Genomic DNA, 21,647 nt, shown 5'->3' on the forward strand with positions numbered 1-21,647 from the left:
CAAGTCCGCATCCGCTCTGCAGCAGAGCCTGGTCTCCCTAAGCCACGGCGTCGCCCCGCTAAGCGCGCCCCGAGCTGCAGCCGCGGGCTGACACCGACGGAGGCCCCCAGCCGGGACACAGGGCTCCCTTCTCCCAGTTGAAGCCCGCGACCTAGAGCCCCCCTCCCCCCCCGCCAGCGGCTCAGCAGGCGACCGGAATCCGGAAGCGCGCTGCAAGGAGCGGCCGGGAGCAAGGAGCTGGGCCTGGCTGTCCCCCAAAGGTGGGGCAGGTGGGACATCCCCAGCCCCGCCCCAGCGCCTGGCAGCTGCTAGGCTACCGCCAATCACAGGCACGTCTGACCCCACTAGTCCTGCCCCTCAGCAAGCGACGGTTCTGCCAGCCAATCGCTAGCATAGCAGAGAGCGGGACTATCAGCCAATCGAAATAAGTCATCTATCCGCTTACCCCGCCCCCAAAGAGTGACACCTGTATCAGCCAATCGTTGTCACTCACTATCGCAGCAATGCCCATTCCTAGTCATCCATGGCCCCCACTAAAACCTCCCACAAGTTCTCTCGCCAATCGTCGTCGTCCTCATTGGCGACGGGCAGCGTACCTTGGTAACCGGGTGCGGCCGCGTTTGGAGCGTCACAGGAGGGGCGGAGGTTTTGATTGGCCAGTGTGGTAGTCATCGAACCGCAGTCACAACACTTGTCCGGAAAGGTCGGCCTGTGATTGGCTGGCTCTGCGGCCAATGCGTGTCAGAGGCCGGCCGGATATTGCTGTTGGGGGCGGGGGTTAAACAGAGCTGTGGACGGGGGGAAGAGGACGGAGGCGCTGGCGGGGACTCGGCCGCGCTTGGAGTGAGGTGTCTGGGGAAGTCGTGAGGGTGAGTGAGGCCCTGGAGCCCGCCTGTGCTACAGCCCCGCCCGGCTCCCCTGCGTAGCGGGAAAGACGAAAACGCGGGGTCCCCTCCTTGCAGTTAGCACAGTAACGGCGGCCGGGCGGAGACAGTCTCCGCCGGAAGGCGAACGCGCTGAGGGCTGAGAGAGCCGGTCGCTGCGGCGGTGGGAGGGGCTGCTGCGGGGTAGGTGACGGGGCTGCTCTGGCGGCACGGGGCTGGGACGGGCGCCAGGGGCAGGCGGTGGCGGCCCTACCGGCTCTGCTCGCCTCGCGGCGGAGGGGGCGGTGGGTCGGGCCCGCTCCCCTCACAGGTGCGGCGGCGCGTGGGCACAGGTGCCGGGCGGTATCATGAGGCGGCGGGGGTGGTCCGGCCGGGGGCGTGCGGCGGGGCAGGGGGCTGGGGAGGCAGAGCCGGCCGTTGTCGCTCCCGAGGGGGAGCGGGCGGCGGGGCGCCGGCTTGGGTGGGCGAGGACAAGCCCTCGGCGTTATTTCCCCCTCGACTCGCACGCGCTCGTTTTCCGAGCTATAAACGCGGTGTCTCCGGCCGTCCCCGGCGCGCCCCGGCGGCTCGCCGCGTCTGCCTGCTCTCCTGTGACCTCCGTGTCGTCGTCCTCCTCCTCCTCCGTGCGCTCTGAGCTCGAGCATCCCCAGCCCCGGCTTCTGTAACCTGCCCATTGAGCACAGGCGGCTGTGGGCTGCCCGCTTGTGCCTGTGAACCGGAAGCTTTGCAGGGCAGAAACGCATCAGCCTGGTGCAGCTTAACTAGTGGATTAGTGCGGTGTGCAGTGACGGAGAAATAAAGGTAAAGCGTGAGAAGGGAATGGGGAAGGGACTGTCCCATGAGAACTGTGACTGAGACGCTGGGAGGCCTTTGTATAAAGGTGTGGTCATGATACTGCCTTGAGGAAGCAGCGTTTGCAGACCAGTTTGACTGGTCAGAGATGTCTCAATAGTCCTGTTCATTCAGCATTTCTTATGATCTGATCCCAACAAATACCTGGTTTCAGAGTAACAGCCGTGTTAGTCTGTATTCGCAAAAAGAAAAGGAGGACTTGTGGCACCTTAGAGACTAACCAATTTATTTGAGCATAAGCTTTCGTGAGCTACAGCTCACTTCATCGGATGCATACTGTGGAAAGTGTAGAAGATCTTTTTATACACACAAAGCATGAAAAAATACCCCCCCCCCACCCCACTCTCCTGCTGGTAAGAGCTTATCTAAAGTGATCACTCTCCTTACAATGTGTATGATAATCAACAAATACCTGGGGGCTGTAATCCGAAGTGTGTGCTTGAAGGGGCAGGAGGGAGAAAACAGGGATGGGACTTATTCCCTGTATCTTGAGTCCTGAATGTATCTTGTAAATTTGTTGGCTGGAGGGGTCATGCTGGAGAACCTATTCATAAGGATGTGATTGTGAAGCCATAATCTGAGTGGGTGGATGACTTGAAAATGAGTGGATGAAGTTTGAGAAGACTCAAAATCTGAGGGCTTGTCTGAGCTCTGTTAATGTACCAATTTTAACTACTGAATGTAACTACATAGTTAAATCAGTGAAACACTTAGTGTGTCTGAAGTTTTATTGATATAAAATGCTTTATTTGTATCTAGTTGAATTGATTTTTTTCTTTAAAATGCAGGCCGATATGGCTTTGTTGAAATTTCACGTTTTTACAAGTGCTGCTTTAAGTTTAAAGGAACATTATTTCCTAACTTACCTGGCTGAATGTAATCAAATTGTGTAATGAAAAACAGGACCATTAGTCTTGACTGAGGCTAGCCACTGGTGATTATTTGATCTGGGAAAAAAGCTATTATAACAGCCATAAAAGAAATGGACAGGCATTAATGGTGAATTGACTCATGAATCATTATCCTACAGAATCATATAGAAGTTATATAAAACTGTTACAAAATGCTTTAGAGAGACAAGATAGGGGCGGTAATATCTTTTATTGGACCAGTTTCTGTTAGTGAGAGAGACCAGCTTTTGAGCCACACACAGAAGTTGTTCCAATAAAAGATATTACTTCACCCACCTTGTGTCCCTAATATCCTGGGACCAACACAGCTACATCTGCACTGCATACCAAAATACTTTAGTTACTATAACTAGAGATTGGGGGGGGGGGGGGAAACAGAAGAAATTGGGGAGAGAAATTCAGAGTTAGAAAGAGGTGGAGAAATGGGCTGTACTAGAGAGGAGCTGCTTCACACACAGAGGAGCTGAAATCTCTTTAAAGTAGATAAACTGATGTTAAATGGAAGGGGAGTAGTAGAGGCAGGGATCCAAATGGTAAGTGCCTCAATGAAATTCCCACTTCTACTGGAGTATTTTCTGTTGGGACCACTGATCATACTAAATACATAGTGTGCTTTTTGTAATGGAACACAATTTAAAAAAAAGGCTACAGAGAAACTTCTACATTTTGTGACTTTATCTATTCCTGGCTGCATTTCTATGCAAATAAAAACAAAATGACACACATGATGAAAGCTCAACAAGCTTAATTCCTTCATTGGGAATGGCAGAGACTTTCAAACTAATACTCTTAAAAGGCATATAGTCTTGCAGAGTCAGCTGATCCAAACCAGGGATGAAAAAGCTTGCCCAAGCTACAGAATAGACTATTAGAGTGCTGTCCACAATTGGACTTAGCTGTTTGTTGGGTAGCTTAGTTTTCTTGAATTCCCCATTGGGCGGTTGCAGGCCTGTCCAATGGCATCTTTGCAAAGAGGAGAGTACAGATAGAAATTCAAAGAGAATGACTGAAAGGTGTTTATGTTCAAATATGATTTCTGTTGATTTTTATGAATGTTTAGAAATATTTTGGAGCGCTTTTGAACTAGTTGAGGTAGATTACTGTTTCAGAAACTTATGTTTCTGAAGTTCAAAATGAATGTTGTCATGTCCTATTAATAGGCTAATTAGATCTGACCCCAAATGTGTTGAAATCCTTGTTTGTTTTTTCCTTTGTTATGACACACTTTTTAACTTCTAATTCTGTATGTTTTTAGGCTAGAAAGTGACATCAAAGTGCTGGAGAGGGTCTGGAGACAACATTTGCAGCCCTTTACTTGGGATACACGTTATGAACCCTTTCTGGAGCATGTCTACAAGTTCCTCACGCAAGGTGGATATTTTAATAAATAATATATGCATTGTTAATCACCTCATCGAGCTGTACTGCATAATATTACAATACAGATTTACATTTATCAAAATATAAAGCCTGTAACTATCTAAGTGACTTAAAATGAAGCCTCAGAATCCATCTTGAGAGAGAAATCTTGACAAGATAGCGTTATCAAAATGCTGTGGGTTTCTTGACTGTCACCTAGACAGCCATGAAGTAAACAGAAGATAGCTCTGGTTAGCAGAGTCTAAAACTGAATCCTCTAACTTGCAGTATTATACTGCAATGTTTGCCTAAGTATAAGTCAGTCTTTTCATGGGAAACTGAAATCCATGACTACCTCATCAAGAGGTGGATATTAGTAACTTGAACCATGTTGAGTCTATCCAGGTTCTTGCAGCTGTGTTACTCTGGGCCAAGCTTTAACCTTTGTTGGACTTAAGGTGCGTACCTGGGACTTCTGTGTCTATTTGACATAAAAGATGAGCACAAATAGCAGGCTTCTAAAAGGTCAGATTTTTAAAACCTGTCTTCCATCCACAACTCTTTGTGGGAAGAGAGCAGGGAGTGCTCTTCAACATGGTTCTCACTCTCATTCTCTGGTCCTTCACCTCCCCAACCCCAGACTAGTGCTGGAAAATAGCAAAACTATGGATTGCCTTCTAGGTTTGGCAAGTCATGATTGTCATGGTTGTGAATCCAAAAGCTAACCTTGAATGCCTCTCTAGCATTCAATTAGGGCCATGTCAATTATATATTTTAAAGTTGGGCACTTGGGTGGGCCTATTTTGAGTGTAGATCTGAGGGCTCTTCCTCTATGCTATGTTTTTTAAAGAACTATCAGAGCTGCATATAAAATAGATCTATTACAGATGAATGTGAAAAGCCATGAATAAAAATACTGGAAAAGGTTGCTGTTGGTTTGAATACTTATGATTCTGTATGTATCTTGAAAATTTGAATAATCTACAGTGAATGTACCCTCTTAAAAAAATTAGTGAAGCTGCTCAGATTTACATAACATCTTGTTAGAAGTGGTTTGCCAAGGCTTTCCCCACTCTTCGTTGTGAGGACATTTCTGTATTGAGTTCTAGTACTGAGCAAGGTAGACAGAATATCCATATATTATTTAAATGGATAGTAAACTAAAGAGATGTTGAATACAGGCAGTCCTCAGACTTGCAACATAATTGGTTCCTGCAAATTGCCTCGTAAGTCGAAACGTCATAATTCAGGATTGCAATTCACTCCATTGTGGGACCGAGTGTCATAAAGTCTAAACCAATTATTATAAGTGCCGTCCGTTGAATGTTGTAAAGTCGAGGACCGCCTGTACTAGTCTGAAGCAATCCTTTGTCAAAAATTTTAAGTCTGCATATTTTATTTGTCAATAAATAAATGTGAAGATTTCAGCATGGCAGTGGGGAGCATAGGGCACTGGCTGCACGGAGGTGGGAGATTACCCTTCAGCCCAGCCTAGCCCCCCAACCACCTTCCTCCTCTTTCACTCTCTTTTCCTCCCATGGACTTGGTGGTGAGGCTGCACCTGACCCGACACAGTGCAAAGGCTGGGCCTGCCTCAGGAATACACTCGGGCCCTGTATCTGCAAGCTAAGCACACAAAGATGGCAAGCGAGAGGGACAGCGTCTAGCGTACATGTCCAGCCTTGGCCCTGAGCCAGATGTGGGGCAGGCAGGCTCATCCTGGCAGGATCCAAGTGTGGAGGGGCTTAGTGTGGGAGGGATCCAGGTGTTGGGTAAGAGGGTTCAGTGTGGGATCCAGATGATTGGGGGTGGGGGTTTGGGATGGGAGTGAGACTCTGTAGGGGGGTCCAGGTGAAGAATGTTTGGGACTCAGTGGAGAGGAGTCTGCATGTTGGGGGTGTCAAGGGGGAGTCTGGATGCATGGGGGTTGGGTGGACCAGGGAGCAGCTCCATGTACAATGACCCATCTCTTCCTTTTACCTAAGCTGGGGAGTGATGGGGGCAGGAAGTGGGATGCGTGTGCATGGCACTTCCTGCAGCTGGGGGACACTTCTGATATTGGGTGGGACCTGGCCTGCTGACCCTGGCTGCTCCTTGCAGGGGAAGAGAGTCCTGTCCTCCCCAGCCCAGCTGGGACTAACAGCTGAGCCCCACACAGGGTAGAAGCCACCTGCCGGGACATCCCCAGCCCCATGGTGATTTACCTCTGCTACCTGTTTCAGGCACCCAAAATGACATGCCTGCAGTACTGGGAAGGGGGGCCTGCCCTCTATTGTGACTTCCCTTTCAGAAGTCAGTTTTCTTCAGGGAAGCAAAGAAATCTGCAGAGGACATGAATTCTGCACATGCTCAGTGGTGCAGAATTTCCCCAGGAGTGTGTGGAACAATCTGTCCCACATGTTGTCATTTATCAGGAGGAAGAACAACTAAAAGTTCAGTCTCAGAACTCTTCAGTCTTTTACTTCCAAAATTCTCAGCAATGGTGAAAGTTATAGTGGTGGTGATTATGATGTGGATATTAGTCAGTTCTCAGACCTTTTACAGAAGACACCAGTCACATGGTAACTTTCCATCACTAAAACTAGTCTAAATTCTAACCAGTAACTCAGAAGTCTGTGTCTTGGCCTACCCACTGAACCATAACTAATTCTCCTGTACTTAGAGTGAACACTTTCTCAGGCCTTCTGACTACTTAAGTGCAGTGGTGATTATTTCCTGGGTAAAATAGAAAGCATGATAGTCTTTCACTATATTAACCAGTTAAATACTTACAACTGACATATGTAAAATCTCTATCTTCTGTGCAGATGGCTGAAGGACTATAGGCAGCCCAGGCTATCTAATGCGATGGTTACAAACAATGAGGATAGGCTAGTATAATCTACTCAGTTATATTGTGCCTGCCTCAGCACAAACATTTTCTACAGAAATGGAAGGCATCATTCCCTTGAACTCATCGCCCCAGAATGTTCCACACTCTCTCACTTCTTTACTATGCTAATCATTCATGTATTTAAATTGCAGAGAGACTTGTTAGTGGAATTGAAGTGGTTCATCTCAATACACTGAGGATTGGAAATGAAGACTGATTTGGAAGTTGATGTTAGATTACCTGTCAGTTTCTAATTTGAGGCTGTGGAGGCGTAATTTGCTTTAATCTACAGCTTTTACCACCTACTAAAAACTAAAGCAGTGTCTGCTCAGATTTCAGCCAGTGCCAGTAATAAAGAAAACCTGTAAGGAAGTGACTTGTGTGGAGTCCATGATTATGTAATAACAAGTAAGGTGAAATCTTTCAAACCTAATTCAACTTTGTTGGTATATAATTGAATTTAGCTTGCAGCCTAAATTATTCAGTGTTTTATGAAATATAAACTTGAAATGCTAATATATATTGTATATGTATTTGACAGAGACCTGAAACAGAAGAAAAGACTCTGACTGGAGAGTTGAGAACCAGTCCTCCACGCACCTCTACAAAGAAACAGCTGCCTTCTATTCCAAAAAATGCTCTGCCGATGACCAAGCCTGCTTCTCCTGCCCCTTCATCCCAGTCTACGAATGGAACACATGCCTCCTATGGGCCTTTCTACTTGGAATACTCTCTCCTTGCGGAATTGTATGTTGCTTTAGTTTTAAAATATTTCACCTTTTTATCTCACTGGTCTTGTACTTCAGAAAACTTTAAATATCATTGTAGGGAGTAGCTTTAGAAACAGTTCTTGTATAGAACTTCTAAAACCATACCCAGGATGCTCATTTAAACACTTAACCCTGCAAAATTAATATAATCAGTTATCTTGGAGAGGAGTTGCTTTTTTGAAGTTTGTTTTTGGCTATAGCTTTGGATGGTCCTTTTGTACATAGGTATATTTGGATTTTAAGTTTGGTATCTTGGGCGCTAGGCATCCTCATAAGATGAAAAGTGTACACTAAATTGCTTTTAGGAAGGAAATATACTTTTTTAAAAAATAAATAAATAAATGAAAGATAGCATGGCACCTTCCTGCTGGACATTCATTGGCTTTTAGTTAACCTATCTTCCTAATCACCACTGCCTAATATGGCGGGTGTATTGGTGATAGAGTAACCATACATCCTGTTTTGGCCGGGACGGTCCCTTTTTTTAAGGCCTTTACTGGCTGTCCCTACTTTTTTGGCAAAAGTGGGCTTTTGTCCCATTTGTTCTTGCCCGCTTGATCAGATGGCAAGAGTAGACAGGACAAATGCCCACTTTTGTCAAAGGGTGCAGATGAACATGTGATGGTGGGGGAGTGGTAATGCTGCTCTGCACAAGGGATAGGCAGGGCTTGGGCAAGCAACGATGCCGGCTCCAGCCTGGCATGGGGGCCAGCCCTATATGGGGATGGGGGCTCAGGCCTGTGGCTTGGGCCAGCCCCACGTGGGAGGTGGTAGGTTCAGGGTGCTTGGACAAGCTGCAAAGGTGGGGTTTTCAGACTAGCCCCACATGGTATCCTGTTTTCCCTTTGGGAAATATGGTTATCCAAATCAGTGATTCCCAGACTTTCTCATACTGTGGACTGTTCCTCAGTCATGTGTGATCAATGTGCAGCAACTAAAGTGTCTACTTACATGGAAAGTCAATATTAGGAAAGCCATCTTCTAATGAATTTTACCATGAAATTTATAACGAGGTGGGGGGAGCCAATGAAATGTAACTAGTCAGCTTTCCCCGGATCACCAGGAAGTGCTTTGGACCACTGCTCCATGGATCAGTCTGGGATCGTGAGTGTAGGAGGGAGCATAAGATGCACATTTGTATTGCAAATTTTTCTTCTTAGTCATGTAACTTGTCTAGTCACTTCGTCTGGTGCATTCTCAGCTATGAAACGGATTTCTGAATGCAATTCCCTTAAGCCCTGATTCAATACTAACTTTGAAAAACACTTTTTCCATTTAAAAATCTTAATAAACTGAAGATGCGAGCTCTTTAAAAAGCTTTTAGTTCTATTTAGAAAGTTTACATACACTCTTTCATGCTGTGGGGCTCTAGTTAATCTTCTGACAACCTGAGTTTCTAACATCTTCATCAAGTTAAGATGCTAGTGTCATGGAGTGCAGTGGAGAATAATGGTTTCCTGTTGCTAAGCAGTTGCTGATGGCATGGAAATCAAAGCCTGAGTGGAAGGCACTGATAACAAAGGTTTTTTTTTAAAAAAGGGTACTATAACAAATGATGTTGTCTGACTTTGATGCTGGTACAGTCAGACATTTCACTAGTTCATTGTTGGCCTTCTGTGTTCAGCTTAAAACAGACTTGTGAGTATGCCAGCTAATCAGAGAAGCCTATTTATAAATTGCTTTAGCTGAATACTGTTAACCATTCGTTTTCAGTGAATGGCTCAGTAAAATTCTATTTGGTGTTGGAAACACTAAATGTTGGAAACATACCAATTTTTTTCCCACTCTCAAACAGCAAAAATGTTGTCTTTTTTTATCCACTCTCAGCATTGCAATGCTATTTCCATGATGTAATGGTGTCTACTAAAGGGCAAAAGCAATAGAGGAAGGTGAAGGGAGAAATTAGTTGTAATCCATTGGACATGAACTGCGTAAAATCATCAAGTTAGTAACTCCATGACACAAAGTAGAGGGCTCAGCTCAAACTTGTATGACCAGTCTTAAATGACTGGGGAGTGGGAAGGGAGAAAATAGGGGTCAAAACTCAGGTCATACTTCGCATTGTTTTCTTGCCTTGGATTTGGTGATTCAGCCCTCACCTATTGCTCCTGGTACTCTGAGGCCTTACTTGTCTAAAATGATTTCTTGCACTTGCCTGCCCTCCTTGGTTGGCATCTTCACTTGCCCTATTCTGTTGCCACACCACTTTGCCCTTGACCTACAGTAGTTACCATGATTATGACTGAAAGCATTGTTTAAATTTCAAGTTAAAGCTTTGGTTAATATTAAAAAATAGAACCACAAGCAGTTATCCTTCACCACACCTGCCCCAAATCTGTCAAATTATCTATAAAATCTCTCTTCCATTGCTGTGTAAGAGCCATACAAATGAGAAACTGACTATAGGAGGGAAAGTTCATTTTTCAGTAATATATTTAACAAGTCAGCACTGGGTCAAGTCATTTTCACTCTCCTCCTAAACATTCATTTCCAGTAACCTTGGAACAAGAGGCATAAGAATTTCCTGCCAATATCTCTTTAAATGGGGGGGGGGAGGGAAAGTGGATTCTTTAGTCCCTTACCCCTCCCCCCGTGGGCACATCCACCCTTGGGATTGGAAGGAAAATATTTCTAAGAGTTCCTTGTTGAGATATTGGCAGCACAGCACTGGGCTGTCTTGTGTACTGAGAAGTCTTCTGCAGAATGCATATGCTAATCCGGTCCTCAGACAGCTCTTTATCCTAAATGACTGATTATTATTACAGCACTTTGGTCGTAAAGCAGAAGCTGCCAGGAGTTTATGTGCAGCCATCTTACAGATCAGCATTAAGTAAGTTCAGGAGTAGTTCTATTATTTTACCATATTTAAGGCATTTTGCACCAACTCATACAACTCTTCTCCCTTACAGTGTGGTTTGGAGTAATATTCATAAGACATGGCCTCTACCAGGATGGTGTGTTCAAATTTACAGTCTACATCCCTGACAATTACCCAGATGGCGACTGCCCAGTAAGTGCTGGAGTGATCTAACAACAATCATGAAACTTAGTTTCCTTTTATGGAGTTGGAGAATGACATTTGTTCAGTTCCTGGGACTGGCTTTGTTCACTGGTTGGTGAAGATTAGGAACACATTGCTGACTGGCTTGTACACCCTACCTACTGTCCGTGGAGGATCATCTTGTTACTCTGTAGCAACTCCACTGTCTACATTGGGTGTGGGGTTGACTTTCAGGCTCGACCGGTCCTATTAGAGGTTTAGGACTTGCATTGTAGTAACTGTAATTATGACTCCTGGATCATAGTAGCCTTTAGAGGAGTGGTTGACTACTTAAAGTATTTTCTTGACTCTTAAGCTTGGGTCAAGGTGGGAATGGAGCTGTCATCTGCTACTTTGTCTCAGTAACTTTGTTTCCTTTTGATATGTAAAATGAAACACGATTCCTGTGCCTTTGTCCAACTGGAATACTTTTGTTCCTTCCTAGGATCAAACTTTTTAGGACTGGCAGCAGAATATTGTTGGTTATGAAATTGGTCTCCTCCTTGGTCAATATGATTGCTTTCAGAGCACAATGAAGATGTGCTTAGCCAGGCTTTCATAATTTTTTTTTATGATGGCAGAACATTACAGCCACAAACTCCTGAAGGAAGCAGTTTAATTGACAGCTTTTAAGAAGTAATTTAAATCCCTTTTAAAGGGACAGCATCAGTGGGGAAACTGTTTAAAAAAGAGTTGAAAATGGTTAATTCTGCTCCTGTTCCTAGGTCCCTCTGCCAGTTTTGGTGTTTTAAATCATTTTTTCTATTAAAACTAACTGCCCTCTTGCTGTAGGAACTTACACAAACAATAGGAGAACTAACTATAAAGAGGAAACAGTGAACTGGCCAGACACAATACTGTCAGATGTTTAAAAGTAAAATTTTTTTCCCCTCTTCTCAATTCAAGCAATGCAAGAGGTTGCTTCTAACAAAAGTAGCAGAGGTCCCCTTAAGGATTTGGGCACCCATTAACAGGGTCCTAAAAACACATCTTAGTGAAAGTTTATTATGAATCAGATTAACCATAGGCTTGAGTAATTTCACTAAAGCAATTTTGAACTTTTATCTTTAACACAGCGCTTGGTGTTCGACCTACCAGTCTTCCACCCACTAGTAGATCCCCTCTCAGGTGAATTAGATGTGAAAAGAGCATTTGCAAAATGGAGGTGAGTACTAATGTACTGGTGTCTAATACAGAAATGCTGAACCTCTGTCCCTCACTAACTACCTACTCTCTTCCTAGGCGAAACCATAATCATATATGGCAAGTACTAATGTATGCTCGCAGAGTCTTCTACAAGATTGATACGACAAGTCCTTTGAATCCGGAAGCTGCGGTGCTGTAGGTGTCCTCCTAAACTGTTTTGGCTATGTATTTAGAACTTCATATTCCATTTTCATTAAGCTTTTTGTTTGTTTGTTTACTTACAGACACAATACCTATGCCAGAGTCTAGATTAAACAGCTAAATTTACTGTATCATTTGTTTAGCACCTGTTTATGGTATACAGCATCAGATAGCTGAACAAACTTAAAATACCTCATTCCCCTAGCCTCCACCATCATCTTGAAAAACCAAGACTATTTTACATCTTGCTAATTTCATATGGTGAAGTTTTAAGAAGTGTCTCTCTTATAGATATGAAAAAGATATTCAGCTCTTCAAAAGTAAGGTGGTAGACAGTATCAAACTATGCAGCAGTCACTTATTTGATCAGCCTAAAATAGAAGATCCCTATGCAATTAGGTAAGTAGCCTATGCGTTATACTTAATTCCATATGTTCTGCTGTTTGAATTCAAGCACAGTATAGCTTTTGATGCCAAGTCGTAGTATGCCATCACTTCTTGTCTAATAACCCTGACGGTTCCTTTTCCTCCTTTACAAAAATCCCTTTATACACATCTCTGAATCAGGGTAGTTGACAGTTAATACTGAGTAAAAGCTTAATGCAGACTCACGTAACACTGCTAGAGAGACAGGGTAGGTGAAGTAATTTTTTTTTATTGGACCAATTTCTGTTGGGGTGAGAGAGAAGCTTTTGAACTTGCACAGTTCTAAAGGTCTGAGAAAGGTATTCAGCATGTACACAGCTAAATACAAGATGAAATGGATTGTTTAGAATAAGTAGTTAAAGCATTTCAAGGGACCATTCAAGGTGAAGTGGCTTGTTAACACCTCTCCAGTCATAAGGGATAAAAGGAGGAAAAGGTTTTGTGGGGGCCAGTTTCCTCCAGGACACAGCTGACTTCCTCTACAAACTCCAACATTAACAACCTCCCTCAGAACACCATCCTTGCCGCTATGGATATCACCTCCCTGTACACGAACATCCCTCACAATGATTTCATTGCTGCGTACCTCAAGTATTTACTAGACTGGATAACCCTCAGATATCCATCCCAAACACACTGTCCAACTAATCCATTTCATCCTGATCAATTTTGCATTCACTAACACACACTTGTTCCAAACCATGGGAACAGCCACGGGTATTAGAATGGCTACCCAGTAAGCCACCCTCTTTGTGGGCCACCTGGAAGAAGAATTTCTGGACAAATGCACCACAAAACCAATGTATCTCAGGTATATCATTGATATTTTCATCCTGTGGACAGACTGACTCATCTCATTGATGATTTCCACCACATCTCTTTAAACTCTCTCTAGAGTACTCCCACGCTAGCATCAATTTCCTGGACATCATGATCAGCTTCAGCAATGGAACCCTAAAGGCAACGATGTACAAGAAACCCCCTGATCACCACACCTGTCTTCACAGATGTAGTAACCACCTCAGACACACCAAGAATTCTGTTACCTACAACCAGGCACTTGGATACCACAGAATAAGCTCTGAGGAAAAAGTCTGGGATATACACCTTAACACAATCACGGAATGTGCCACCCAGATATCCCAAGAGATGCTGTTTTGATACAGTAATAAACCCCCCTCTGACTGCACCTCTGGTTGTCACCCGCTGTGGGTTCCTGCCTGTTGTAGTGAGTATCTTCAAACAATTACAACCCACAGTTGATGGGAACCACATCCTGAAAAATCTTTCCTGCACCCCTTCTCTGGCTGTCAAATTCCAGCCTCTCCAAGCTTATCAGAAGTAAGTTCCCCACAGACCAGGACATACCAATTCAGTGATACCATACCCTGGCAGAACAAGTGATGCAAAACTTGTAGACACATTTCCACTGCTGTGATCAATGCCCCCTTCCTCTACAACACACCTGTCAAAATCCATGCATCCTACACATGCCTATCACATGTGGTGTACCTCATCCACTGTGCTAAATGCTCCAGTAACCACTATGTGGGTGAAACTAGTCAATCGCTACGCTCTTGAATGAACTCTCAGAAAAATAAGACAAACACACCATATCGTCTATGGGTTAACACTTTTTTACAAAGCAGTGAGACTCAATCTGACCTCACTCCTCATTCTCTAAGGAAATCTGCCCAACATCTGCAAAAGACAAGCCTAAGACATTAAATTCATAACATTGCTAGATACTAAACATCATGGACTGAATAGATAAACTGGATTTATAGCTTACTACAATCTAGAACTCACTTAAACTCCCCAGCTTTTTTCCTCCTTTACCCCTGTGTCTGGAGAGCTGTTAACAGGCCACTTCATCTTGAATGGTCCTTTGAAATATGTTAACTACTTACGCTAAACCATCTGTTCCACCTTTTTATTTAGCTGTGACACTGTTTCCCAGACCTGAAGAAAAGCTCTATGCAAGCTTGGAAGTCCCTCTACCTCTACCTCTCCCTCCCTCCCCCAACAGACATTGGACCAATATAAGATATTACCTCATCCACCTTGGTAACCCTAGTCCCAGGATATTGGAGACACAGATAGCAAATGTGAAAAATTGGGACGGGGGGGTGGTGGGTAATAGGTGCCTATATAAGACACAGCCCCAAATATAAGGACTGTTCCTATAAAATCAAGAAATCTGGTCACCCTATATGGGACCAACATGACTGCAACAACACTGCTAAATTAATATGTAAATTTCCTTACCGGTTATCCATTAAACCCTTGGCTTGCTTAATGAATAACTGATAAAATAATCTGGTCACATTAAGGAACAGATCTGGTGTTCAGATAGTTACAAGTTGAACTTGCATGCTCATAGTTTGAACTGTTGCAGTGGCAATATAGCTCTGTGAAACTTAATTTTGATGGACCTGTCAACTAATCACTATTAGTGTATTTGGCATTGGTGGTGAATTCCTAATTCTTGGTGTTGGTATCAGCTGAAATGAGTATTTGGGTGCTTGACACTGAGCAGATATGTTGGATGAAATCTGTGATGAGCCACTTTGTGGATTAGGTATTTTTTCTCTTGATGCCGTTGGTGGGGGAAACAAAAGGTTTTGCAGCTCACTGAAAGCTCAGAGTAACATTAGAAATCTCCCCCCACTCATTGCTGTTTTTTTCCTCTGAAGTGGGTAGCTGGGTGAGGGAACATTAAAGCAAAATGAAGTTTGTAACACTTCTGCTTTCTTCTATAGCTTTTCTCCATGGAATCCAGCTATACATGATGAAGCTAGAGAGAAGATGTTGACTCAGAAAGTATGTAGACAAAGTCCAACTTATTTATACTACAGTAACACTCAATGTATTGGGCACTATAGAGCAGGGATGGTCTTCATTTATTTTTGTAAAGAGCTTGTATTCTTTATAAAATCCTACACGTACCTATAAGACTTTTATAAGTGGGTGTCAAAAGTTGGGCAGTTAAGTAAATGTCTTGAGTCTCAAAAGCACAGAGCATGCAGCAGCTCACTTACAAAATAATCTTGGCTACGCAGCTCTTTGCCTGGGAACTGTTAAAGATTCATGTGCTTTATTTCTCAGATGTGTCAAGTGATGGTTAATGACTAACACTAGTTACTGTCTGGTAGCCTGTCTGAGGTTGGATATGTTCAGTGTTGTGCTCCTGTCGCCTGAACAGGTGACTACTCAGCATCAACACAGTCACTTTCTTCATTTGAGGAGACTTGTTACCTAATGACAAATGAGTCAAAACTCCAGAACTTTCTAATTGCATTACATGTAGGAACTCTGGGAGGAGGGAAATGATTTACTAAAACTACTTGAATGCTGCTGCTATTCCCCTCGGGAAATGTCAGTTCTAGAACACTAGAAATAACAATTTGGTCAATGTCATAGTTGCTTCATGATATACAAAATAAGAAGCACAAGCCATGGTATTTCCTGGTCACTAGGGATGCTGCTGTCACTCCCTATACCATGTACTAACGAAGGTATGTTATTGTTGTGATATCGATGGATTCTGGGAGTTTTTGACTCATACCCTAATGTAGTCTAATTACACCCATCTAGCTGGACTACTGGGTAAAGTCTCTAGACTTTGGAGATCAGGGGTAGCTAAGCTGATAGCTTTTGGGCAGGAGCACACCTTGCTGTGAAAGGCAGGAAATGGAGGAAGCTTTCTCTCCTTTTTTGGGTTTTATTTACTATGAGGACAAGTCCCTGTTCCAAGGTGGGGATCTCCAATGGGTCTCTTCCACCCCTCCCCACCCCCAAAAAACAAATTGCTGCCCCCACTCAATCAGAAGTGTCTGCTGAACCACATCCGTGCATGGGAACCAACTGTGAAAAACTGACAGCACTCTGAAGTGCAGCATTGCAGAGCTTTATCTACTTGCAGAGAATGGAATTCCTATGTTGGTGGTATCCTTGCTGGACTGAGGCATTGCAGATTTGCAGGATGACTGACTTGGGGAAAACCCTCCACCAGCCACTGACTGCTGATCTTCTGAGATGCCTCTGATGGCAGGCCCTGCTGCTTTCTCAGCAGGCTCAGATTTGCATCTCCATGCATAAAGTCTCAGCTGTTGTGCTCGTCTTCTCTGGCCTAAACATAGGTTCTCTGTTAGGTCTCAATTATGTGCTGGCTCTACATGCTCCTTGGCAGTGTTCTCGGCAACATATACCAGATACTTTAGTCAGATTGCTCTTCTGTGGGTTCTGAGGCTGCAGGAGGATAACTTGAGAAATGCATTGTAGTTCTCTGGTTTGACGAACCTCCCTCCCCCCCCCCCCCCAGCTCACCTACTCTGAGGGTCCTGGTAAAGAGATTAGGAAGTCTTCCTCTATGGAACAACCGAGATTTGCAGGAGAGAAGTCTGCCTTGGTAGAGGTGGGACTTACCACCACCACTGAGGTACATCAGGGCAACATCTGAACTTCACAACAAGCCTCAGAGTGAGAGGCTTCATTCTTTTTAAATGGAAGCCTAGGTCTCCAGCAGTCATTTGCTGCTTACTACTCTTGTCAGAGTAGGCTTTCTATAGAAACCTTGATAACAGCATTTAGTTGATTAAATGCCAATAACAAAAAAGAGCTCTGAGATCTCAATCTTTAGTGTCATTCTGCTACCTCTTGGCCAATTAACTTCAAATATTGTACATAAATTTTACTTAACTCCGACTACTGATTGTTACGGTTGAGACTTCGTGGATTTTAGTGGTGAGCCAAAATAGCTTATTTCAAAACAGGAGGCATCTGTCTGTGCCCAAAAAACTTGGGGAAACCGGGTCAGGCCTGTTGAGTTTTAAAGCACGTAGGAGGGAGGACTTCATCCAGGATCTCTTGCCCTCAAACTGAAATCTACATTGCAGCCAGCAACCCAGCAGCTGATTTCGTGTGTGTGTATGTATATACATTAAAAAAAAAAAAAATTGATTTTTGGTGGATTTCTGGCACCTTCCCCACTTTTTTTTTTTTTTTTTGCATTTTGAACTAGCAGCAACTATTACCAGAGACTCTTGTCACTGTCTCTCTCAGACTTTCCAGGGCTGCCTTCCTCCTGGAGACTCTCTGGGCTTCTGCCAGCATGCTCACACTTCAAGATTAAATTTGTGGTGAATTAAGAAACCACTGGCTTACCGCCAAGGATGTGCTTTACTATTGGGGCACTTCTCATACCCACGTGGATCAGTTAAACTTTCTGCCTGGCAATACTATCAGCATGTAAAACTTCCACTGCTCTCCCATCCAGTGGGGTATGTCATCTTGCAGAACTGGTGCATTGTCTAAACATAACATAATGGGCGTACACGTAGGTCTCTCGATACTAAAAGTCTAAGTGGAGTCTACCTCACAATCCACAGCAACATGCTGGATAGACACACATTCTTTCAATACAGAAATCTGCAACCTGATCCCCCTTTTTTCCTTTGCTAGATGCTGAAGTGAATATGTAATCTTCAGAAGATGCCTTACCCCCTTGCCTGTTGCCAGCTCCATTTACTAATCTACCCTCTCCCTCAATTCCAATCCTTTCTTCTGCTTGCTCATTCTCACTTCTACATCTAGCTTAGTAGTTGGGTAAGGTTTTTGGAGTGGTGCACCTTGTTCTCTACTGTTAAATGGTTTTCTAATACTCATTCATCAGTTTAGAGGATCCCTTCCTACAATATTGGCATTCTTTATCACTGTTAAGGTTATTTATTTAGGACTCTTGAATCCTCTGGGTTTGGGAGGGTGCCCTCTGCCTCTTGCACACTAGGATGCTGTGGTGTCCAGAAACCTTCAGCAAAGCTGCTTCCATCTTCAAACCATGGATCCTATACACTAGTGCCACTATACTAGTGGATGAGTATACTGTAATAGGACCAACTTGAAGTAAAGCACAGAACAAACCACCTTCCTGTTAGTGTATTTGTTTAGCTGTAAATGGGATTGACTCTACTTTTGACTACAATAACTTTGGTAGAAAAAATGGCAAATGCTTGTTATAAGGTGTTGGGAATGGGCCTCAATTTTTATTCTGTTCTGTTTAAAAAAAAAAAAAACCAGCTTCTAGCTTTAGGTGTAGAGTAGCAAAAATGTACTGCAGCATTGAGATTCCTAATGTCATACTTTGCATGTCTATGGCATTAGCAATGTGTAGTGGCTTTCAGATTGCCAAGCTATCAACATATATTAAAATAGTAGCTAGGTTCCAGAGCATGCACTTATAATGTCCCTGTCTGAAAAGCAGGGATGGGTATAAAGATCTGCTAAGTGTAAAAATACCCAACCAAAAAAACTATACTTTTTTTTAAACACCGTTTAGTGGGTTCTGACTCTAACTTTGTTCTGCCTAGAAGAAGCCAGAAGATCAGCACTGCAAAAGCATGCAGGTGTCTGGGCTGTCATGGGTAAAGCCTGGATCAGTGCAGCCTTTCAGTAAAGAAGAGAAGACCATGCCTACCTAATTCTTCTGGACCATGATGCACAAAACACTTTCTATAGGTGGAGGGAATGTAATAGAGAGAGACGGCAAACTGGCAGTTTCCTTCTTGACAATGGATTAGTAAAAACTGAATGATAGCAGTGACTCAAGTAAACCTGCTCAATGGATTTTTGTGGACTCTTCTCAGTGTTTTACATATGCATTAAGTTTTAACAGCAGCCTAGAGGATGGAAGTATCTCTAAATATTGCAGTAATTCTGTTAAGGAAGACCACCTAGGATGGTAACTCCCAGGGCTCTAAAATGCCTGGAGGGTTTGTCTAAGCTTTTATTTTCCTTTCAGGAATAGCTATTTCAAATCTTAAGGAACTGGCAGAAGTATTAGCAGGAGAAACTGATGCCAGAGGTAAGCTGTGTTCCTATAAACTAATATAGCAGAGTTAAACACTATATTTAATGATTTTTAAATACATTGGTTTCTATTGTAAATACACTAGGATTTTAAATTGTAAATAGCGGGTTCAGTGACTCACTCCAACTAGCACTTTCAAGAAAGGCAGAGCTGAGATTGGCACTCAGCCTATGATATAGTACTGACTTGCAAATGGATGTTGTCACTAAAGCACACATTAGTCTGACAAGGAGAGAGCAGAGGGTTAGGTTTACTAGGCTTTTATTACATAAACACTAAAAATCAAAGCTTTTATTGGTGGTTTTGATCTAATAAAATATTAGAGGATGTTAGACTTCCTATGTGTTAAACCTTCAGGGATTACTAGGCTAGTTTGACTAATGTGTGTTAATAGTGACATCTTAAAAAAATAAAAAAAAAAAATCATGTTAACCTTGCTGCATTGTTTCTTTAACTACACAGTAGTCTTGAAACAAATATCAGAGTAGCTGGTATGAAGACATCAGATTGTATGTTATAGATACTCTCTTTATACATAAATTAGTCTTTCTTATGTGCTTTGTCCAGGGTACTAAAAGGAATCCTTAGTCTTGTGTGCACACAAGTTTTGAAATGGGAGATTTTTTTTTTTACTTTTGACACTAGTCCTTTAATGTTGGACAGTCTGAGGTCTGTTTTCTGTTTAACCTTTCTCATACACTGACATACCTGCTTCAGTTCCAGTTTCCAAACTCCACAGCCAGTACTCCTGCCTTGCTTCTCATGCTCACATTTTTTTAAAGAGAATCTACCCTTCTTAATTTCTCATAGTAGTAATGGTTTAATACAAAGCATGTTATCAGGCCACAACAAGTAGTGGCTCCCCATATCATATAGAATTCTTTAATTTGTGTTTGTTTTTTAAAGTTGCTAAATGACAAGTTCTCCATTCTAAAAAACCCAAACACCTGCTTAAAAGCAAGGAAACAAATAGTTTAAAGGCATCATAAATCATACACTACTACTGCTACACTAGATTTCTAGATTAAAGCAAGAAGAGACCACTGTGATCAACAAGAGCATAGCCTCTCTTATGCAGGAGGCTAAGACTTGCCTGAATTAATTCCTCTTTGAACTTTTTTTTTAAATCCACTCTTGACTCAAACTCTAATGAGGGATACTACACTACAACTTTTGAGTAGTTGCTCCAATAGGAATGTATCTAGTAGGCAGAAGTGCCTGTTCCCTCCCAACACAACTTTAACTCTGACAGATGTATTGAAGCATTTTATCTTGGTAGCTAGGTGCAAATACATATTGGGGGGAGATTGCTTTAAGACATTTTAAGGGCCCTTCTAATGCTGGGTTATGGTGTCTTTCTGAAGTAAATTAGATATGCCCTGAGGCCAGTCTAAATTATATCAGTCTCATGGGTCTACCTGGGGTTTCAGGAGTACCCAAGCCCTGGCATGCCCCCTATACAAGGGCTTGGAAGGGTGGTCCCAGATGTCTTTCTTAGTTCCTGCAGTGTGGGGAAAGCTCCCTCTGCCAACACTGGGTCTTCCAGGGCCTGTGTATGCCATGTAAAGGAGATGGGGCAAGATCTTTCCCTTCTTACTTCCTAAGCAATAATCTGTAAGTGAGATGTTAATTGATGATTTTTTGGGGAAAAGTAACTTGTTTCTCAAAGGGTTTAGATGTGGTGTATCAATTTATGGTGAACTGAAGAGCTGGGTTTGCTTTTGTTCAGTAACAGAATAGATATATCCATAAACCAAGTTCTTTTAAGAAGTGTTTACACTGGGCGTGACTCAAAATACATTACAAAGGGAAGAGCAAAGTTTAAGGTGACTGCTGAAATTGTGTCAGAAGAAAACATGCTTAAAACAGCAATTCTCTGTCAGTGGATAACCTGACACAAGCAAGAGCAGGGTCCATACAGTAGTGTTAGTGAACAGTCTTCATCTGTAGCCAGTGCACAAGCTTCCCAAGAGATTCTCCTGTATTGTAGTTGAAGGTTACTGCTGGGGGAATTCTGCACCACTACACCATGCAGAATTTGCACAGAAATGAATGCATGTAGAATTTATTTCTGCCCCCCACAAATATGAGCTGCTCGCAGCCACTAGGAGCCTCAGGACCTGGCAGAGTCCAGCTTGCTTGCAAATAGACACTTGGGGAGCATGGGGGGAGCTGAAGGGTTCCTGACAGTTGCAGTTCTCAGCATACCCTGAAGGAAGGAGGTGATGTGCAGGAAACTCCATACAAGCCCAGGACCCAGCATCACACTGTTTCTCCCTCTAGATCCCTGGGCTCTGGGAAGGAGGGCATATGGGTGT

The 21,647-nt window shown here is 43.3% G+C and overlaps 1 protein-coding gene across 5 annotated transcripts; it reads left to right on the forward strand.

The window, feature by feature from the left end:
• The first annotated feature begins 767 nt into the window (after positions 1-767).
• Positions 768-21,111, forward strand: AKTIP (AKT interacting protein). 5 transcript variants are annotated; one of them, XM_073307637.1, is made up of 10 exons: positions 768-869; positions 3,903-4,018; positions 7,420-7,625; positions 10,414-10,478; positions 10,558-10,658; positions 11,765-11,853; positions 11,931-12,029; positions 12,327-12,434; positions 15,224-15,284; positions 18,830-21,111. In XM_073307637.1, exons 2-10 carry the CDS (start codon positions 3,977-3,979, stop codon positions 18,938-18,940), a joined length of 882 nt encoding a protein of 293 aa, XP_073163738.1. In that variant the 5' UTR covers positions 768-869; positions 3,903-3,976; the 3' UTR covers positions 18,941-21,111. The 5 variants fall into 5 exon arrangements, with proteins under 5 accessions (XP_073163738.1, XP_073163741.1, XP_073163742.1 ...); XM_073307640.1 differs by having other exon boundaries at positions 18,833-21,111; XM_073307641.1 differs by lacking the exon at positions 18,830-21,111 and adding an exon at positions 17,237-17,388.
• The last annotated feature ends 536 nt before the right edge of the window (positions 21,112-21,647 follow it).

The sequence above is a fragment of the Lepidochelys kempii genome, chromosome 12 (genome assembly GCF_965140265.1).
Source record: "Lepidochelys kempii isolate rLepKem1 chromosome 12, rLepKem1.hap2, whole genome shotgun sequence".
Classification (NCBI taxonomy): Eukaryota; Metazoa; Chordata; order Testudines; family Cheloniidae; genus Lepidochelys; species Lepidochelys kempii.